General features: G+C 46.3%; 1 protein-coding gene across 4 annotated transcripts; it reads right to left on the bottom strand.

The window, feature by feature from the left end:
- Positions 1-646: 646 nt before the first annotated feature.
- Positions 647-19515, bottom strand: LOC1280181 (uncharacterized). Of its 4 annotated transcripts, none has more exons than XM_061659648.1 (4): positions 19285-19515; positions 2850-3704; positions 2470-2770; positions 647-2392 (listed from the first exon to the last, which is right to left on the bottom strand). In XM_061659648.1, the coding sequence occupies exons 2-4, from the start codon at positions 3656-3658 to the stop codon at positions 2276-2278; spliced, it is 1227 nt and encodes a 408-aa protein (XP_061515632.1). In that variant the 5' UTR covers positions 3659-3704; positions 19285-19515; the 3' UTR covers positions 647-2275. The 4 variants fall into 4 exon arrangements, with proteins under 4 accessions (XP_061515632.1, XP_061515633.1, XP_061515630.1 ...); XM_061659649.1 differs by lacking the exon at positions 19285-19515 and adding an exon at positions 17159-17195; XM_061659646.1 differs by lacking the exon at positions 19285-19515 and adding an exon at positions 9873-10973.
- Between the last annotated feature and the right edge of the window lie 49 nt (positions 19516-19564).

The raw sequence follows: 19564 nt of genomic DNA, 5'->3' as shown, positions 1-19564 counted from the left end.
ATCTTCTGAACTTCTTAGAAATCTTCTTCTTTGGCACACCAACCGCTGTCGGTCAAGGCCAGCCTGTACCCATTAGTAAAGTGAGCTTGACTTTCAGTGACTTATTGTTACCATAGCAGGATAGTCAGTCCGTATGGGCTCCGTATACGTATGGGGGCACATGGTCTATTCGGGGCTTGAACCCATCATGACGGGCATGGTGTTAAGTCATACGAGTTGATGACTGTACCACCAGACCGGCCCGGACCGGACTTCTTAGAAATAGCTCATTTATATTCGCCATATTAATTATCATTTCGATATTTGAAGCATCTCATTTCACTTGGATTTTGTCATCTTGATACAAGATCTTCCTCTTGGTCTTCACGATATCAACTGCTTAAGCTCGTAGTTCATCTTCAGCCTTGGAATTCAATTCTCCAGAAATAGTAGTCCTCTGTTAAAACTCCAGTAGTCATCCAGAAGTTGTTGTTTAATGCATTCTATAGAGGCATTGAAGTAACAAGTGCTCTGATCACGCATTGATCGCGTTTAGAAAACGATCTGGTGTATATTTTCCAGCATTGCAACGCCCCTGTGACATCTGTCGTAGAGCTTTACAGATGTGATATCATCATTACCGCACCCTTGAACGCAATGTTGGCCATTTTGTAACTTCTATACAGTTCTTTATTTTCAGTGTTGACCTGTTTTAACTCATTACCAATAATACACATTACTTTGCCGCAATGTTACTTCTCTCAAACACACACAGACATCATACAAGTGCTCTGCTGCCGTCTGCTGTCTCCGTTTAAGCATTCTTCCTCCCGTGGGACAGGTGTGTGGCGAGAGGGGGCGATCGTTTCAGGGAGATCGTTGCGCACAAACCCCATTTTGAACGCACACTTTTACAAACTATTAAGTTATCAACTAAACACTAAACCAACACTGTCCAGGATCGGGAAAGCGAAAGGGATACACGAAACCTCAGCACGCTGGGCTGTCAATACACCAACGTCCTTCCCTGTCCTGTGTCCTGGCTGTCCGCTTCCTCACACTACTAGCGTGCTTTTCTTTAGTTTCTTTTGCCTTTTCCTTTTCTTCACAAGCGTTTCAGTGTGTTTATGTGTGTTTGTGTTGTACTCACTACTTACACTCGATTCGACTAACGATAGCTCATCGTTACCTTCATCATTGCATCTTCAATTATGTTATTTCATCATAACGTTTGCATGTGTTTTTAGGTATGATTAACGTTTTGTTTACTGCGTTTTTTTTTTTGGGTGGGAAGAGGTAACAACACAATAAAGTTTTCCTTTCCATTCTCTTTCCATTATGATCTCCTCTTCTCTCCTTCATGATTGCAAAGGGGAAAAAAGGTAAAATAATTTGAATCTTCTCGGTACCGTATTTATAAATCACATTGAAATTAGTAACGCGTGTCGCTAAATGTTACATTTTTTCTCTCTCTCTCTTTTTTGGGAGTTGATAAAAAGGCAACCGTGTGCCAAATTATTGCTGGTGGTGCTAATGAGACTAAGGAGGACTTCCTCTTTCAAGCGTTACAGTTTCGTCCACTTAATATTAACAAAAAAAACACAAACAAACAAACGATAAAATTAATCCGATTCAAACCAATTTGCTTCGGCGGCCACACAGATCGCTTTTTCTCCGTTTCACGAATTTTGTGTGTTACTGATTGATAGTGGGTTTGTTTTGTTTTAATTATACATGACACCGAGTTACTAGAGTAAGAGTAGTTCATTTATTAAAAATGAATACTTGTTTTTTTGTTGTTGAGGTTTGGGGGACGATTTTCCCAGCTTGATATTCCAATGTTTGCTGCTAATTTAAGTGTTCTCTTCTTCCTGCTTAGTAACATAATTCTTCCATTCTTTTTTTTGCTGCATTTTCTTACACTTTCACTACAAACTAGCGCACACGATCATCAGAGCAGCTTGTTTCATTTGCTTGCTTTTTTTGACTATGTTTTCTTCCTCGCTCTCTCTTTTTTTCTCTGTCCAGCAAACAACTGAGACATCGTTTGCATTGGTTTGCTTACAAACTAAAAGATAAATCCACGGAGGAAGATATGAGAAAATCAAATGATGAGGAAAGTTAGGATACAAAACAATCCTACTGGGGAGGCGTTTGGGAAAGGTTGAATCTACTCTTTTTCTCTTCTGCTCTCTCTCGCTCTCTCTCTCTCTTTCTTTCATACAGCATACTTGACTCTCTATATATATCTATGTATGCGATGTTGGGGCGTGATGAAGGTGATTGGGTGGGGCTCTTACTCGATATCATGGAATTTCAGGATGGCACGTCCGGGAATCTCCGAGCTCGCCAGCTTGCGCACCACATCGGCGGCCTGATCCGAGGGAAATACTGAGTGTGGCGGTGGTTCAATCTGTTGGAAAAAGATGGAAAGGAAGTTTAATAACCTTGCCCGAACATTCCATCCACTTTACTATGTCCTGCATATACCTCATTGGAAGAAACTAGCTTCACCAGCTGATGCAGCTGCTCGATCGTACCGGTTGGGGCGGCCTCGATCGTTTGGCCGCGCTCCTCCGCCCGCTTGCTAAACTTGGGCAGCAGCTTTTCCGCCACCTCGTCGCTGATGAAGATGTGGCCGCCCTTGGTCAGGCACTGCATCGACCGGTGCAAGCTGCGCGACGTCGTGCCGAAGTCGATCACGATGTCGACCAGCCCGTCGCAAGCGTCATGCGTGCGCTCGATCAGCTGCTTCTCGTACAGATCCTCGTTCCACTGGACGATGTTTACCCTGAGAGCGAACGAATAAAGCAAATGTTAATTTGGAGAGCAATCTTAACGCATGCACAGGCATCTTAGACGACACTAACCGTTCGCACTTCTTCGCCACAAGGAAACCCTCGTCCCGCAGGCTCGCGACCGTAATCTGTATCTTGTCCTTGGTCGCCGGTGTGTAGAAGTGTTGCGCCGCAATGCGCACCGCCCACAGGGCCAGCCCGCCCGTACCGACGATCAGTATCTTCACCTTCTCGCCCGGCCGGCTCTTCAGCAGCTCGTCCACGATCTTGTGCGCCGCAATGATGGCGCTCTGGGCGAGCAGCGCACCGGTCGGCAGGGTGGCCGCCACCGCCAGCGGCAGCTCGTCCGGGATCGGGATCAGATACTTGAGGTCGGGCACCACCATCAGCTCGGAGTAGCCGTGCGGGACGCCCTCGTACGGGTACAGAATCACCCGCTGGCCCACCTTAAACCCGCAGTCCGGTTTCAGCTCGCTGCCGAGTGATTCAATCACGCCCGCCACCTCAAACCCGGGAAACAGTGCCCCATCCCGGACGCCCTGATGCGCCTGCGGGTTGTGCTGGATCGCGACCGACGTTTGATGGTGCTGGGGCGGCGTACTGTCCGGCCCTTCCTCGCTGATGCTGGTGAAGCTGCCGCTCTGCATCTGTTTCGCGAGCAGATGCAGCGACGTGGTGATGTCGCCCGTGTCCGACAGCTGGCTGCTGATGGACGAGATCGAGGTGGACTGGTTCTTGCGGTAGCAGGCCCCGGCATAGACGACCAGGATGCGGGCGCCCTGGGCCGGCGTGTCCGGCACCGGCACGACCAGATTCAGCACACAGTCCTTCAGCTTCGGTGCCGGCGTTTCGATCGACACCTGGCGGATGAGCTTGCTCATGGCGGCGTTTCTGAGGCGTGTCGCGGTGTCCAACGATATTGAACGGCTGGAGAGAGAGAGAGGGGAGCAAGAAGAGACGAAAGAAGTTGTTAGTAATGTTCTTTACCTTCTATGCTAATGGAAAAGCACAACTTTTGGGAGGACAAAATGGGAGGGAAGGGAAACAAAAAACTGAACGTCCTAACCGCTGAATGAATTGTTTCCTTTTGCGGACATTCTCGTTGCAGTGGTCGCGCGGTTAAGTAATTTGGCGGCCGCATCACATTTGACCTTCAAGGACCTTGCCAGTTTGTCGAACCATTTTCGTGGGCGAGAGAGAGCGAGCGAGCGTGAACAGCGTGACTCTCTCTCCGTCTCAGCGACGTAAAGCGAGGCTCACATGACACACAACAACAGTGTGCGCCGGGTTGCGGGAAACTGACAGCTGTCAACCGCGACATCACCACCAACACAACCACTACGAAACCACTGCGCGGGCTACACTATGTTGCAAAACTGGTTGCGCGTCATCGACCGAAGAAATTCAAATCCTATCATCATCGTTAGACGACTAATCGGTAAACAGCAGTTTTCCCTTTTTCCTTTTACTTCCTTCGGAGTTAATTGACCTCAAACGTACGTACAGGGTGGGAGAGAATTTCCTCCTCCATCCAATTATCCAGCAGGACAGAACGTTCAACTCGGCCACGGAATGTAAACACATGTGTTCCTTCCTTAGTGTATGTGGCGAGCAATGCTTCAGCGTTACAAAACATGCCACAGTGCCGCACACAAACACACACACACGAACACGAAGCGAATGCGAGAGCGGCAACAGCAGCCAAAATAAAAACGGGACCATCATCATTTGTTGCTTTGCCCAGTTTTATTATTAGACAAACAAACTCTACTCTGCTGCTGCTTCGGTGCCGCTGACAAACACTGCCGCAAATGAATGAAGCAGCATCAACACCAAACCAAAACCAATTGGTGGGTGGGAGGTTGGCAATTGGGTTTTTAGTAAAATCGAACACCACCCAAATCCACCCGACATTTCGATTATCTAACACCGGGCCGAGTTGGTTTGGCTAAGCGCAGAAGTGTATGATTGATGTTTCTGACGCAACACAGAACGGGGGCCGTTGGAGCACATTGTTGCAAAGGGGAAGTGTGGTAGTAGATTCGAGGGAAGCTGCATAGAAGAGCTGTTACGAAACGGGATAAAACCCAGATGGCATTACAGTACACTCGGATGCCGATGTTAGGGTACAAGAATCTTCAAAAATAAGTTCAAATTTAATCAAATTCCAAAAATGATAAGTAATTAGACAAGTACCACGATAAGTTCGTATCGTTTTGCCGTCAGATGTCGCCTCTAGTGTGTTCGGTATTTTTGTTTCATCAGGCAACACTTGCATTTTGAAGTGTCACTTTTAGACATCAGCTGTTTTTATTGCTCATCAATGACTAATATTTTTTGTAGGTTTCATATATGCCAACTTTTATAACAGAAAGTGTATTTTTACCAAGAGTTTATGCTTCATTATTGCAAATAAGAAGCAAATGTTGTAGCTATTTTTGCGGTTTAGAGTGATTTGTTTGAAGTGAGTGAGTTTAATAGTGGAAATTGGGCATGGAAGTCGACGTTCCCAAAACCCCCACACAAAAGCCTGCACGAACACATCAAGAGGACAATTGGAAGACACTCGACAAGTCATTTGTCCTAGGTTAAATGTAATGGGAATGACCAGAAATTTAGGTAATTGGATCCCACATGCACTGAAGCCGGCAGACGACCAAGACCGTTAGTTCATTTGTAAGCGCCTGCTTCTACGGCAAGAGTACTAAGAAACGCTGAAATGAGAAATTCTACACCACCTATACACCACTATATCAGCAAATGTTTGAAGTCAATGACTTAACGAAGTTTTGCTTATAGCTAGGGGGGAAACATGCTTGCAAGGAGTTTTTAATTATCTCTAAAGCAAGTAACTCTAACACTACTGATCAGGACCTTTTCTCTCTTATAGAAGACTCTCCAGTCCAAGTTTCGCTAGTATGTAGAATATTAGTAACAAAGAGTAGAGATTACTATCAATAATCGGAAAAAAACTAACGATTGTTTTCTTCATCTATTTTCAACACATTTCTGAGACTTTCAAAAAATAATTTAACAATCTGTTCTTCAATCAATGTCATGAACTTCTGATTCAATTTGTGTATCTCTGCTGTGCGAAAGCCTTCAAACATTGTACAACACCAGGCGCCTCCATCTTTAAGGACACTTTACGTCACACTATATGAAGTCATCCGAAGTCTTTACAGCTGGTTCCTTATCTTTAGATTCAGTTAATGTAAGTCTTTCTCTTTAGTTTCTACCAAGACATTGGCATTGTTTTCAAATTAGTCGCATCTCTAACAACTTATGCCGCCAGCTGGATAGTATTGCAAACAAGTACGTCTCCTTCACGAAGTTCAACCTGTCAATTGCAAACGACGAACACAATGACGCCAATGAAACTCGAGAAAATAAACAAAAATGGGAAAAATAGCCTGCAACCCAACAAACTACGTTAAAGATGCTTTGGTAACACGACAACATCTCATTGCTTTGTGGAAAGGCTTTAAAATGGCATATCGTGTGTAGAATGTTTCACTAGACGGTCAATCACCATTCTAGCGTGATTAGATAAGACCGGCAGTAGATGGGATGGAAGGTAGAACAAAAAACCTCCTCCACAAAAGATAAGCATTTGGTGCGATAAACATTGGTGTTTATGGGTGGTAAAAAAATACAAACAAATTAAATTAACAAACTGTATTTCGTGTATGTTTTGTTGCAAATGTGCGAGATTTCACAATTGAAGCTGTCAATTAACTGGGCAAAATAAAGCGCAACGGCTTGGCAATTTGTATGCTTTACGGAGGGAGACAATTGTTGAAGGGGCAAACAACCGTTTATCAGCTGTACCCTGTGTAATACTCGAAGCTTGAGAGTGCACCGTTGGCCCCGAACGGCCATGCAACGAGCGATAACGCTGCTTGTGATTGCGGAAACAGTTTTCCACACAGTAGTGTACCTTTTTTATCGATTCAAATCGCACGTCAACGTGCAACCTTTGGCAAATAGATAACTCCCACGACCGGTTGGAACTGTCCAAACGGCACGTGTCGGCGTGCAGTACAAGATTTCTCGGCTCGCTTTATTAAGCATCACGGCGCCGTTCAGCGAGAAGATTTAAAAAGCCATTACGTAAATTTTATTCCATGTTTGCTGCCCCGTTCGAGTTGCAAAAAAAAATATCAGCTCGTTAATGCAGCAGCAGGGAACACATTAATGGAAGGAGCGCACGTCAAAATGGCTGACACTAGGCGTCGTCGTTTGGCGTCGTCGCTGCTGCTGCTGTCACTATCGATGCGAGCTTTGTGCGCAAACAGCCGGAAACGATCGCACAGACCGGAGTGGCTCCCCCCCCCCCCCCCCCCCCACCCACCAAGAGTAGCAGAAGCGATAGAGTAGAAGACGGAGACAGAGGAAGACAGAGAGAGAGAGAGCGAGAGGGAGAGCAAAGAACTTGCCCTTTAATATTTACGTTACGCGCGGAAAAGTGGCAAAGCATTTTGATAAAGGCGTTGCAAAAAAGACCCCCTCCTCCGAGGGTCACGTGCAACTACACCCGCCAGAGTGCATCGGAACAAAACGGTTTCTTCAAGGGTCTCTCTCACCACCGCTCCCTCTTCGCCGATGTACAACAATAACACAAAACAGAAGCGAGAACTGTGGCGTCGATAATCGAGAGGTGAAATCTCGGCGGGTCGGCTAATTTTAGAAATCTAGTTCATGTGTTTGTGGGGGGTGGTTTTGTGAACTACAGCGGGGGGGAGGGGAGATGATCTCCCTGTAACCCTCACCCGGCCTGTACCCGACCCGATGTGTGCTTTTGATTCTGTAACGGGTGCGTATTTACCAAAACAAAGCAAAGCAGTGCATGAACGGCGGCCAATCAAAAGATAAGATGCTCGACGCGAACCAAAGTCGATGGGCCCCGGTGCACATCGTTCCGAACCAACCGCTTATCGGATCAATTGAAGACGAGGTCGATTGATTGTGATGCAGGCACCGTTTTGGTGCAAGCGCACGTCATCGATCTGAGCCTTCGAATCAAGCCATTTAATCGTAATCTTTGACGCGAAGGGGCAATGAATGGAGCAATCATGGTCGTCATTAGGAAAAAACACAAAGTTTGCACAGTGTTTTGCATCATTCTAAATAAGCTTGAGCGGTTTTTAGTTTATTTACGCAATATTAAGGTGGCGAATTTAATTAATTATGATTTAAATATTAAAAATAAAAAAAAATTTAAGTAATACTTTTTACACAAGCAGACGCGGTGTGACGTCATTTTTTGGTCCTTCGAACCAGATCGGCTTAAATTACAGCCAAATTACTCGCAAAAATAAACGCTAATAGATTTCACTTTGTTTTTCGTATTGGAAATTAGAACTCTATAGGAATTAGAACTGAGCAAAATTGTTTAATTGGTTTTGTTGTGCAAAACAAACTGCAAAACAATAAAAGAAATAGAATGTGCTACTTAGACTAATGGAGTTCCAATTGCTAAAAGAAAAAAAAAACAAGACATAAAAAGGCATAGTAAGCACTCGAATCCGAACAAACACAAACTCCTGCAGCTTTCAACAAACACCCGCGTCATGGTTGGGTGAATACAAATTCAAGCAGCGTCATTCGTTTTAAATGCAAAACAATCGAACAGTTTCATCGAATTCTAAAAAAGAACAAACCCATTTAAATAATGCATTCAAGGGCATAGCAAGAACAAAACACTCCTGCTGGAAAGGGTTTAAAAGCAAACTCGTTCGGTTTTGGAGTTTCAACGATTCGTTACGAATCAAATCATACGATAAGTATGATGAAGATGGTTTTGGTTGGGTGGAAGTTTTGCAACAATATTATGCTACTAAGTAAACCGTTCTTTTCGTATAATCATTGTGTGCAAAAGAGAGCGTGTTGTTGGAGATAGAACCTGAATGCTCTCTCGCTGTCTCTATTTCTCTTTGTCCAGTCCCGTTTGGCGTTGTAAACCGGTTCCAATGATTTCTTTCGCCTAGAATAGAACACGGCTAGGAAACTAGACCGATACTAACGGCAGATGGAGGGGCTGGTGGAGAGTTTGTCTTACCGTCATCACTGCTTACTCTGATGGCTGGGTCCAGGGAGCAATGAACATTTCACACACGGCCTTGCGGTGTGGACGGACTTGGCAGTAGAGAGACTTGGCGGAAGTGTTTCTAACGAGATCAGTGGCATGTGTTGCCCGTAGCTGGGAGCTACGGATATGAGATCATTACAAAATTGCACAATTATTCATGTGGAATGTAAGGGAGAAATATTTGAATTGATTAGATTTTAAACAACACTGTGATCGTTGTTACTACGGCAACGTTTGGTTCTATACGCTCATTTGTAGTTGGCGATGACGCCTTCAAAGAGAACTCACTGCGTGCCATTTAATCTCGCAAATCAGTGAAATTCTTCAAAATTCTTGCAAAAATCGAAATAAAGAACAATTTCTTTGACAATTCTAGGTAACATCTCTCCCATCCCTGCTCATCGTGCAATCAGTACACCCTAATCAACACAGACAGATCCCGGCCCCCGGAAGCTATAATTAAGTCCTCCGGTCCCGGTTGTACGCCGCCCAAAATTGGGGTCACACTATTTCCCTTCCCCAGCTCCCCATCCCTGCCACGGTCGGAAAGGAAGACACAAAAAATGAGGCCACCGTGTAGCATAAATAATCGAAAGTTTATCCTCATCGGGACGGCCTGAAACGCAATTGGCAATAGGATTGGCGCTGAGTCAGAGGGAGCGAGCGAGAAAGAAGGATGAACCCTGAGAGAGGAGCATCTTACACGCAGTTAAACACGTATTTATAAACAAAAAAGAAAAGAGGTACGCGAAACAGCAAAGGCAGGCCCTGTGCTCTGTTCGAACACGCCGGCAGCGGGGGTGTTGTTACATGCGATCGCAGCACACACTAACGGCCGGTCGCGAAAACCTCTCGTGGTTATGTCATGTATCAGTATCAGCCCATTTCCTCGAAAAACGCTCAGAGCCTGCCAGTAAAGGAGTTTGCAGCAACAAGTAAAGCACGGGTTTTTTTAGTACAGAAGCGGAAATGAGGAGGCGGACTGTTGCAAATTGTAACATTACCCAATGTCGGAGAGTAACAAATTATCCACTTGCACTGCCATACTGCTGGTATGAGATTAACTTTCCTATCAGTTTTCTGTTCACCAACTTCACTTTTTTACACTTTTTTCTGCTTCTTCTCTTTCAACTATCCAATTTGGAATCTTGGCCCCTTATCACGCGAGCTCTTCGAAACGTGTGTTTGCTTTTCAATGTTTGCTTTGCTTTTCGGTGCGTTTGCCCGATTGCCGTTTGTTCACGTTCCTTCGGTGTGTTCTCCGATTTTGTCCTTGAAGCGACTCTTTTCCCAGCAGGAGGTTGGTGGGCACGAGCGGAACAGGGGAATTCGCTTCTTTTTTTCTCTCTCTCGAATGAAAATTCACCACAGGTCGCAACACCACACAAACGCACACTCCGATACACCAGACGACTCTGCTAATGCGTTGAACCGAAGGCACTCTCACACACAAACACAGTGACGTACAAAACTGACAACACAATTATGTGTGTTTATGTTTTTCTTTTATGCTCGCGTTTTCGTTTTTTTTTTTTTTGCGTATCACGTAAGTGGTGTGTCTTGGTTGTTACAAAGTTATCTCCTTTTTCGATAAAATTACGTCTTGGTATCACTTTTTGGTGCGTTTTTACCTGCAACCACACTGATCTTCCCTGGCCCTTTTCTGTCTCTGTAAAGGGCTGAGCATAAAAGCGTTGTCTTTTAAAGTCCACAATCAAAGTATGCTTTGTGTGCACCAAGGGACGATGGATTTCAGGTGAAACAGGATTTTTTGGCTGGAAAAGTTCAACTGCACCGATTTTACTGCACCGCGTAACAACAACAAACGTGCGTTTCTTTGCTTGCTTTCTTTCTTCTCCCCTTTTCGAAGCCGAACAAAGCGGGAGAAACACGGACTACGCTTTTCTTTTCTCGCGTGTTTGTACGGGCGAACTTAACTCGTTGCTTTCCGTCGAGCGAATGGCACGGAATGGTGTGTGCCGTTGGTCGATGTGCCGTGGTGTAAAAACGCAACCCTGCTCCCGCTGCTTCTCTACCCCCTTCCGTTCTGTTCCCGGGCGCGCTTTCTGGGTGTGTGTGCGTGTGCCGTTGGGGTGTGTTTTCAGAAAATAATAATGATATTGCACACACAACCACACTACACCCAGCACCGGAACCGGTATCGTGTGCGCGCGTGTTTGTTGGTGTGTTTTCTTTGGTTGCGCCTGCGTTTATGCGCGCTTTTGCATCCCTTTCTCGGGGCGCTTGTGCTCACGCATCGTGCCTTCTCGCTCGCTCCTATTCTGTGCTTCAACCATCATGGTTTCCAACCCCGACATTCGCACACACACACACATACACACACACGTATGGAGGTGCATTTAAAGGGGTAGCGAGCATAGAGCATAATTCGGTGGTGGCTGGTAATTATGCTCTTATCGCGGAACTCGCGCGCGACAACGGTCCTTCGCGATTAGCAGCTCCCCGGTTCGCGTTTCTTCTTTGTTGTTTGTCCCCTATGTGCGTGTGTGTGTGTGTGGTGTACGTGATGTCAACATATACGCACACAACCACCACCACCAAGCAGGCCATGGCGCGCACGCGCTCGCCTACAAACCTTCGCTGATCATGCGGCGAGTGAGTGATCAGGCCAAGCCGAGGGAACCGAACGAACCCCGTACGCGGGGCTTGTGGTGGAAGAAGCAGGAGGGGCTTGTTTTGGATTCGCCGACGGTGGAAGTGAAAAAGTGTCCCGGTGTGTGTGTGTGTATGTGTGTGTGTTTATATCATGCTCTAGTTGGAGTAAGAAGATACCACGACGACGTCCACGGCGACTTGCGGCTTGCCGTAGAGGTCAAAGTCTTCGAGGCCTACTGCCTACTTCTCTGGGAGAGGAGGGGTTGGCCACCCCATACCCCACACAAAACCTACACCCTCCTTGCGGAATACCTTGCAGCAAGCAAAGCCGCAGCTACTTTCCTCCCACGGCGGCGGCGCACAGCTGATTTGGACGTGTGTGCATACCGCGAAGCAAAAGTTGCTTTGTGTCTTTTCAAGCTCTTTCAAACCTTTCAAGATGGTAGGAACTAGCATCGCCTTAGCTAAGGAAGGTCCAATTTCCAACAATTGATGACCGGAATGCTAATATTCGTTGTAATAACTCCCACCCTCTCTCAGAATGTCTACAGCGCGTCGTTGTTTTGTGTCAATGGCTACTTTGTTTGCGCAGGGCTGCATCCCATACATCAACCCTCGCCACATTCGAACGCTGCGTGATTGAGTCCATAATACAGGGATAGAAAGAGAAAGAAGACTTTGTTTACGACTTTGAATTAAGACTCAAGGTGGAGGTTTTTTTCCATGGTCCCTCCCAAAGGTCTAACTCGGCGAAGTGATATACACGTAACAGACGAAAGGAATTCCCTCATCAGTCCACGACATCCAGTGGCCTTCTAGTAGACGCTGGAGATGTCATCGCGATCGTGGGAAGCAGGCCCCAAGCCGTCTGGGCGTTTCTGGAGCAATCCGTCCAATTAGAGTCAATTTGGAGCTCTGGAGGGGCTCCGACGAACGACTTGCGAGTTTGCAAATCTTTGATTGATGTCAATCGTGTTACTGTGTGCGGTTTGTTTGGATAGAGTGGTGGAAGAGGAAGAGGAGGAAAAGATATGCAATTTTCAGTACACTCAAAGCACAGCACGATCTCGCTGCCCCAATCCAATCAAAGCACATCCAATCAAAACGTGATCCTTCGAAGCCGGAGTTTACTTTATCGCCTCGCCATTATCACCTGCGCAGCAAGTACTCCAGTGCTTACTGACCTGTGAGTTAATGATTGGTCTAGGTACGTTGTTTGCTAACCACTCAAACGTTACCCTTTATTGGTGTGGTCAGAATACATTGCTAACAATGGCAATTAAATTGCCAAGTACCAGGCGCGTCCCGGCGGATATCTTCCCAGTATTCATCAGAGTTGAACTCATTAATGCGTTTGGAAGCGAACATACGTACAGAGGTTATGACGCGTTATCAGACTTCAACGTACCGGCAATCTGGGCATTTTCGTGTGAGCAGTCGATTCGGATTCAATGCATCACCGCTTGACACCGTGATTAAGACACCGGGCGAGCGCGTGCTGCCGCACTGCTGCCAGCAAATTAGGGCTGGTCGTAAAGATGATTAGGCCCGAGGGGTTTTGGACTTTATTATTAGATTTCGATCGTTGCACTCACCGGATGTGTGGACAGTGTTGACAGCTGGCCAGAGCATGATCTCTTTGCTTGCTGTTGTACATACAAGATGAATATTGCATCAGCCGCCATTACGTGGTTGGAATAGTTCCCGATAACTGATAGAGCATCCAATAGTTTTTATTTCTGCGAAAAACCCCATACTTCGTCATTTGGTATTTTTGTCAAAGCAAAACATCTTCATACGTGCTGCTGCCCGCACACTATCAGTAGCGCCTATCTTCGCGAGCAACAAGTAAACAAATCGCCGCAAAAGTAATGAACTCTTCAGGCACAGACGAGTTGTTTTCTTTGCTGCTGTCAATAAGTTTATCTCACTTTGGCGTCCTTCGCTGGGCGATAAAGTGACACCACTCGGCCCACCCGCAAACAGACCACAAAACGGTCGATCTTTATCTAAGCCCTCATACTGTACTAATTGTGTTACGTGGGAATGAGGGGGTAAAAATGGACTGTCCAAAAACAAAACACCTTCGAGTCATCGGAAATGTAATCTTCCCTCTGACACAGGCGACACAGCGTGGCCACAGGGGATCGCGTTGTTTGTTTCGTGAGCGATTGGTCCATTGACTGCGCCACACGAATATGTAAACAACTGTTTGACCTCAAAACAGGTAGCCTTCACACACGCAGAGGTGGTTGTGAGGAAGTACTGGGAGGAAATTCAGGCCGGGGCAGAATTCTCGATGAATACATCTTTCTCTTGTGTTGTGTTGCAAACCACAGAACTTTGAGGAAGTATTATGAATGTATAAAAGGGGAAAATGATGCAAATGTACGGTGGCGATGGCCGGTTGATGATCTTTCAGTTTGTACGCGGTGACGTCGCGGTTGTTTACCCAACCGGTATACGATCAGTTCCGACGATCATCTTCAAGGGCTTTACCGGTAATGGATCCATTCTCCTACGAGATGTTCGAGCGAGCACACTGAAGAGAGCATGTCCTTGGCGCCGATCTGTTGGCAGGAAGCTGCATCTGACGTTTTGTTTCAGAAGATCAGATTCCGTTGACCCCATGTACTCTTGGCATCTTCATGGAGGAAGTTATTTTTGGAGCAATCAGACTCACCCACAGCATCACAGTGCCGAGTTTTGTGCTTTTCTGTTAATGCAACCGTTACAATAATTCCTGTTTTTTTTTCTGTAACTAGAACAACCTAACACTGGTTGGCTCTTGTGCAAGGTAATTAGGTCTGCCCCGATGACTAACCAAACATGTGCGACTGTTTGCCGTTGCACCCCGTTGTTCGATGATACACGCCAACATACACTTGAGCCGTGGCTAAAGGGGTTGTTATTCCGTGTGTGGCGTGGCAGAAGGTGACCGGCGTACGCGTGATCAGTGCGTGATTCGTCGTGGTGCCGCTACAGAACAACCGGGGTCCACGGTAGATGTTCTGTGTGAACATCGGCTTCGTCATCGGATCGTATCGGGTGTGTTGTTGGGTCGATATCAACAATTGTTTATTCGGATAATGCTCGATAGACAGGGAAGTTTGCAGAGTGGGGCGTTGTACGCTGAAATGCGCTTGGTTCTGCCAAGAGTGCACGTGAGTGAAGAATGCTATGTGTTGAATCACAGATGGCAAATGTAGGACCAACTGCCGTGAAAGATGATACTTTCCATTCTTTTTTAGAGAGGAAAATGAGACATCAACCACACACATCAACAAATTCACACCGCTGCGGACAGTGGCATGTTCGGCCATCATTAAGTGCGCCCTTTCGTTGCGTTCTATTTATAGCACCACTCTTCCTTGTAGCTTATCTGTCTTCCCATGCGTACAGCAGCGGAGAACTGATGTATGTGTCACGTCACTCGTCTCAATATTGTTTGTGCTCGGTCATCAGACAGACCGATGCTGCCTTCTACTGCTGGGAAGTGACCTTTTCGCTTTAATCACCCATTAGCCCATAGATGCTCATAGATCACACTGGCGGCACGCTGACCCACCGCACGTAGACCAGTCTGCCGGCCGGCTGTCGGCAGCGCTCACGGCGTCACGTCACAAACGAAAGGGAATCACCCGCCGCTTATCAAGCAGACGCAAGTTCTCTCCTGATAACACGTGCACGGATCTGTTGCGGTTGCGATTAATCCAGTCTCTGTTATCACCTGAGACTGGGATGGTGGAGCAATACACTCCCGATCCCGGGAACCCTTTTATTGACCAAGGTCGTTGAGAACCGGGCACCCGGCATGCCTCTAATCCATGCCGGGCGGGAAAAAGGGTTTGAAGTCGATTGTTTTATTAACCTGATGATGGGACCTTAAGTGTATGTGGTAGCGCTTCCAGGAGCTTTGAAATGATTGGGGAGCTTAGTTGGGGTTCAATTTCTCTTACAATCAACAACGTAAGCGTGGTACTTGGGGATTGTGAACAGAAGAGATATAGCTTAATAATGCATTAAACGTGTATCAAAACTGCTGGATCCAGCGTACAGTATTACTTGGTAATTTGTGTCTTTCTGGTACTATAACTACATTTCGTACATACAAGATTGAATACTCCATCAACCAGAATATACAGTATTTTGATGAATAAATCTCTATAATGTACAGCCGATGAGATAGAACTTCTATTTTCAGTGTTTCTTAGTACTTTTTGTAGCTTCAGTTGACATGTTTCAGTTGACTCAATGCGCCATTATTCGGATCATTGCTTTTAATTGATGCTAAATGATTTGCTAAGATACTTCCTGTGTCCTATTGAAGTATTTGATGTGTTTGTGCAAGTTCCATATGTAGTTCTTTATCTTGAGGGCCAAAATCAAATTTTAAGGTCCTCGGCGATCTTAAAATATTATTTTTTAAACTGTGCAAAAAAACATTTCTTCGTTCAGTCAGAGCATGGATACCGTTAACTTCCGCTGAAATAAGATGACTTTCGGTATTCGTTTTTCCATATTTTGTAGCAGAGAGCTTCAGAGCTTTAGCCCCATTTTGTTATAAAAGTTGCCAAGTGTAGAGCTTCCAATTACAATGTTGCAATCAAGTCCAATATGTCTCCATTTCCAAAGGTTCTAAGTATCTACATCACGTCTTACAGCACAGCTACCTCGTGTTATGAGTACGGATGAAACGTGAAACTAGTGAACGGTTTCCGAACCTTCTAGACACCTTGTCTGCGGTGCGATGCAGCACACCAAAGACCACACACACATCATCATCATCCCACATCGCCCTAAATGCACCTAGGATAAATGCAATTCGAAATGGACCATCGTTATTCATCGTTTCATCAGCGGGGGAAACAAGATCTTCACCGCCTGCTACAGACAGACGATGATCACTCCCGGATCGCATGATTCAAAAGCTTCAACCCCTGTGCGGCCTGCACCAACACACACAGACACACACAGTCATCCATACTACCAACACCAGTATGTAGAAGAGAAGGGGATGGTTTAAAACACATTTCGAAAGCGAATTTCCGGAAGAGTGGGTAAAGGCAAAATGGGGGGTACCAGAAACAGCTGATTTGCTCGTGATCATCGAGATTCACGAGGCATTGCTGGGAATCGGTTCCGTAAATAGAATGCATACCGGTGGCAATAGAAAGGTAGCGAGAATGTGTGTGTATGTATGTGTTGGTGCAGTACGACCGGCTTTTTGGCCAAGTTGTCGAAGATTTTTGGGTGAAAAATTTGACCAACATTTGAGACTTCAGGAACTCCAAAATATTTAAACTCTAAATCCAAAGCACAAGCTTTGTAGTACCAAGTAGGGGCTTCTTAGTCCCTTTTTTTTTGTAGCCTTGAAATGCTTCCTTGCCAAGAGTCGGTTTACATAGTATCAGCGCCCCCTGCCCCTTACGGAGCAAACTGCCGTAGGCAAGAACAAGGCACACTTTGTTTCGTGCGGCTACCGGCACGTGGCGCGTTCAACACATTTCACTTCTATTTCACCTTCACCACTACCGTGTTTCGGGTGAGAAAACGCGATGCATTCACCACATTGCTTACTGTGTTTTGTTTTTCTGACAATCTTTGAGAAACTTTTAATGTTCGATACAGGAACTCATGCTATTTTGAAACATTTCCATTCCACTCTTCTTACCTTGTTATTATTGGTTCAAAAATTGTTAAGGGTGAAGCTCTGCACCCCGGTTGAGTAAATTCGATCGGTGTAAATCCGCTTTAATTTTTGCTGTTTTAATTTTCTGCAACCCAAATGCTTGTGTTTCTTTCTTTCGACGACTGCGCCGATCGTCCAACAGCCCTGAACTAACACGACGGCTGTTTGGTCACTTTCGAACTACACCAACTATCCACAACAAACTAACGAAATGGCACACACAAACATCCGGGAACACGGTCGCTGCTGTGTGTCTGTGCGCGTTCGAGACGACTCGCGAGGTACGACTGTTGGCCTCCGCGTGCGGTAGAAGCGAGCTGCAAAAGCGCTTGCCTTGGTCGAAGGAACTGGCGACTGCGTAGAGCAGCAGTAGCAGCAGCAGTACTGTATGTGTGTTCCAATCCAACAGCGCCCGAATGACTAAACTGTATCACTCGAAATTGGTGCAGCCTGGCCGTGCTGCTTCGAATCGAGTAGTCATCGAGTGATTTGGCAATAAATAGCAGTGCAACACGACGACGGAGATGCTCGACACGATATCCGGGTGATCCAAGTTGGCACCGATCATCAAAAACCAAAGACACAGTCACACATACAGACGCGGTACGGTAGCCCGTGATGTCAAGTGCAGTTTGAATAGAGCTACAACCATAACACAAGAACGCACCCCTTCAAAAGAAGGTGGACTAATACTAAACGAACGAACAAACAATCCCGGCAAATCTACCAGCAACGCTTCAAAGCTGGTAAGTCTCCCCACTTCTTGCGATTCGAATCGGTCTATTTGCTACTAAAAAAACACAACTGCTCCGATGGGACCTCTCACGCCAACGTGGAGAGGAAAAGGTTGTTTTTTTTTTTGGTGCTACTGCTGTTTTGCCCTCTCCAATTCACATCCACACGGTTTGGGGTCTGTCAGTAACGTTTGCCACGCATATCGAACGCAGGTTGTTTTTTTTGGGGCGAGCGCTAGTATGTGTATTGTTTGATGCGGCTTTAGCTCCAGTTGTGTCGGAGCTGTGTGCACTGCCCAAAGCAAGCGGTGTGGATACATACGATAGATACACACTGGCAGCCGAATGTCGGCATTGTTTTGTTGATGTCGGTGACACGCGTGCGGGGCACAGTGGAGCGTGGTGTCCCTCCGCAAGGTCAAGCAAAAGGCAAAAGGCGCTTTGGAGATAACGAAACCAGGTAGTCCGTTCTCTCGCTCTAACAAATCTGCAAAATCTGAATATTTTGTATTTTTTTTAGGGCTGCCGTTTCAGAACAGAAATTGCTTGTACAAGTCCTAAACGTAACACAGGTTGGTGATGTGCTCTCTGGAGCGTACCCGACGATTTCGATCCAACTCCGGCTATTGCTCGGTCCGATACCGACTCCAGAGTCAGCCGGAGTCGGAATCTTTTTCAGCCGCGGTAATGTTTTTTTTCCTCTCTCGCTTTGCGCGTACACTTCTTAAACAGGCTCTGACCGACTCCGGACGACTCCGGCCGACCCCGGACGACTCCGGAGGACTCCGGGCGATTCCAGGCGTTTCCTGACGTCTTCGGAGGATTCCAGACGTTACCAGACGATTTTCAAAAGGCTCCGTATAATGCTGGGTGGACCTTCCTTTCGGAGTCGGATCAGAGTTGACTCCGCATTTAGCCAACTTTAACTCGCTAGTACTTTACCTCATCACGAGTACTGATTGAAGAGGCCCTTTCTACCATTCATTATACATAACAAGAAGGCCCAACAAAAAAAAACTGTATACAATGTTGTACCGAAATTGCATCACACTCTGGGGCTTGCCCCGGTTGCGTAATCGTTATAACACGGCACTACCGTGTGTGTGTGCGTTTGATGTCCTGGACCAACTTCCGGTTGCTGAGATCCGCGGACGCTTCTTCTACAATGTTGCAAGCAAAAACGAACCTCCCTGGGACAGTAATTTCTTCTAAAGTGCTCCAAACGAAATCGCTCCATTGGTGGAGCCTAAGCAAACGCACACACACACACACACCTGGCTGGCTGACTGACTGGCTCCAGCGCCCTCCCCAAGGTCAAGCGGAATGTCAAATGGAAGATAAAACAGCCTGGTGCTTGGTGCTGGTACTACTTACGGCGCGTTACCGTCGAGTTTTCCGGCTATTTTGGCTGCTGTTTTGCTGTTGGAGGAGGATGGTTTCCTCCCTCCAGCTGCACTCCTGCACTGGCAAACACACACACACACACACACACACTCACACACACTCACGTGAAGGTCACGGAGAAGGTCCTGCACTTGTACCGCCCGTTGCAGCTGTTCTGTTTGCCTCACTGCTTGGGGGTTGTTTCGAGCGGTGTGTGGCTTCAATCACAAGCTTTTGGACCTTTGGAACTGACCACACAGGACACGGATGC

This window comes from Anopheles gambiae, chromosome 3 (assembly GCF_943734735.2).
Source record: "Anopheles gambiae chromosome 3, idAnoGambNW_F1_1, whole genome shotgun sequence".
Taxonomy (NCBI): domain Eukaryota; kingdom Metazoa; phylum Arthropoda; class Insecta; order Diptera; family Culicidae; genus Anopheles; species Anopheles gambiae.
This window is presented reverse-complemented; position numbering and strand designations above follow the sequence as displayed.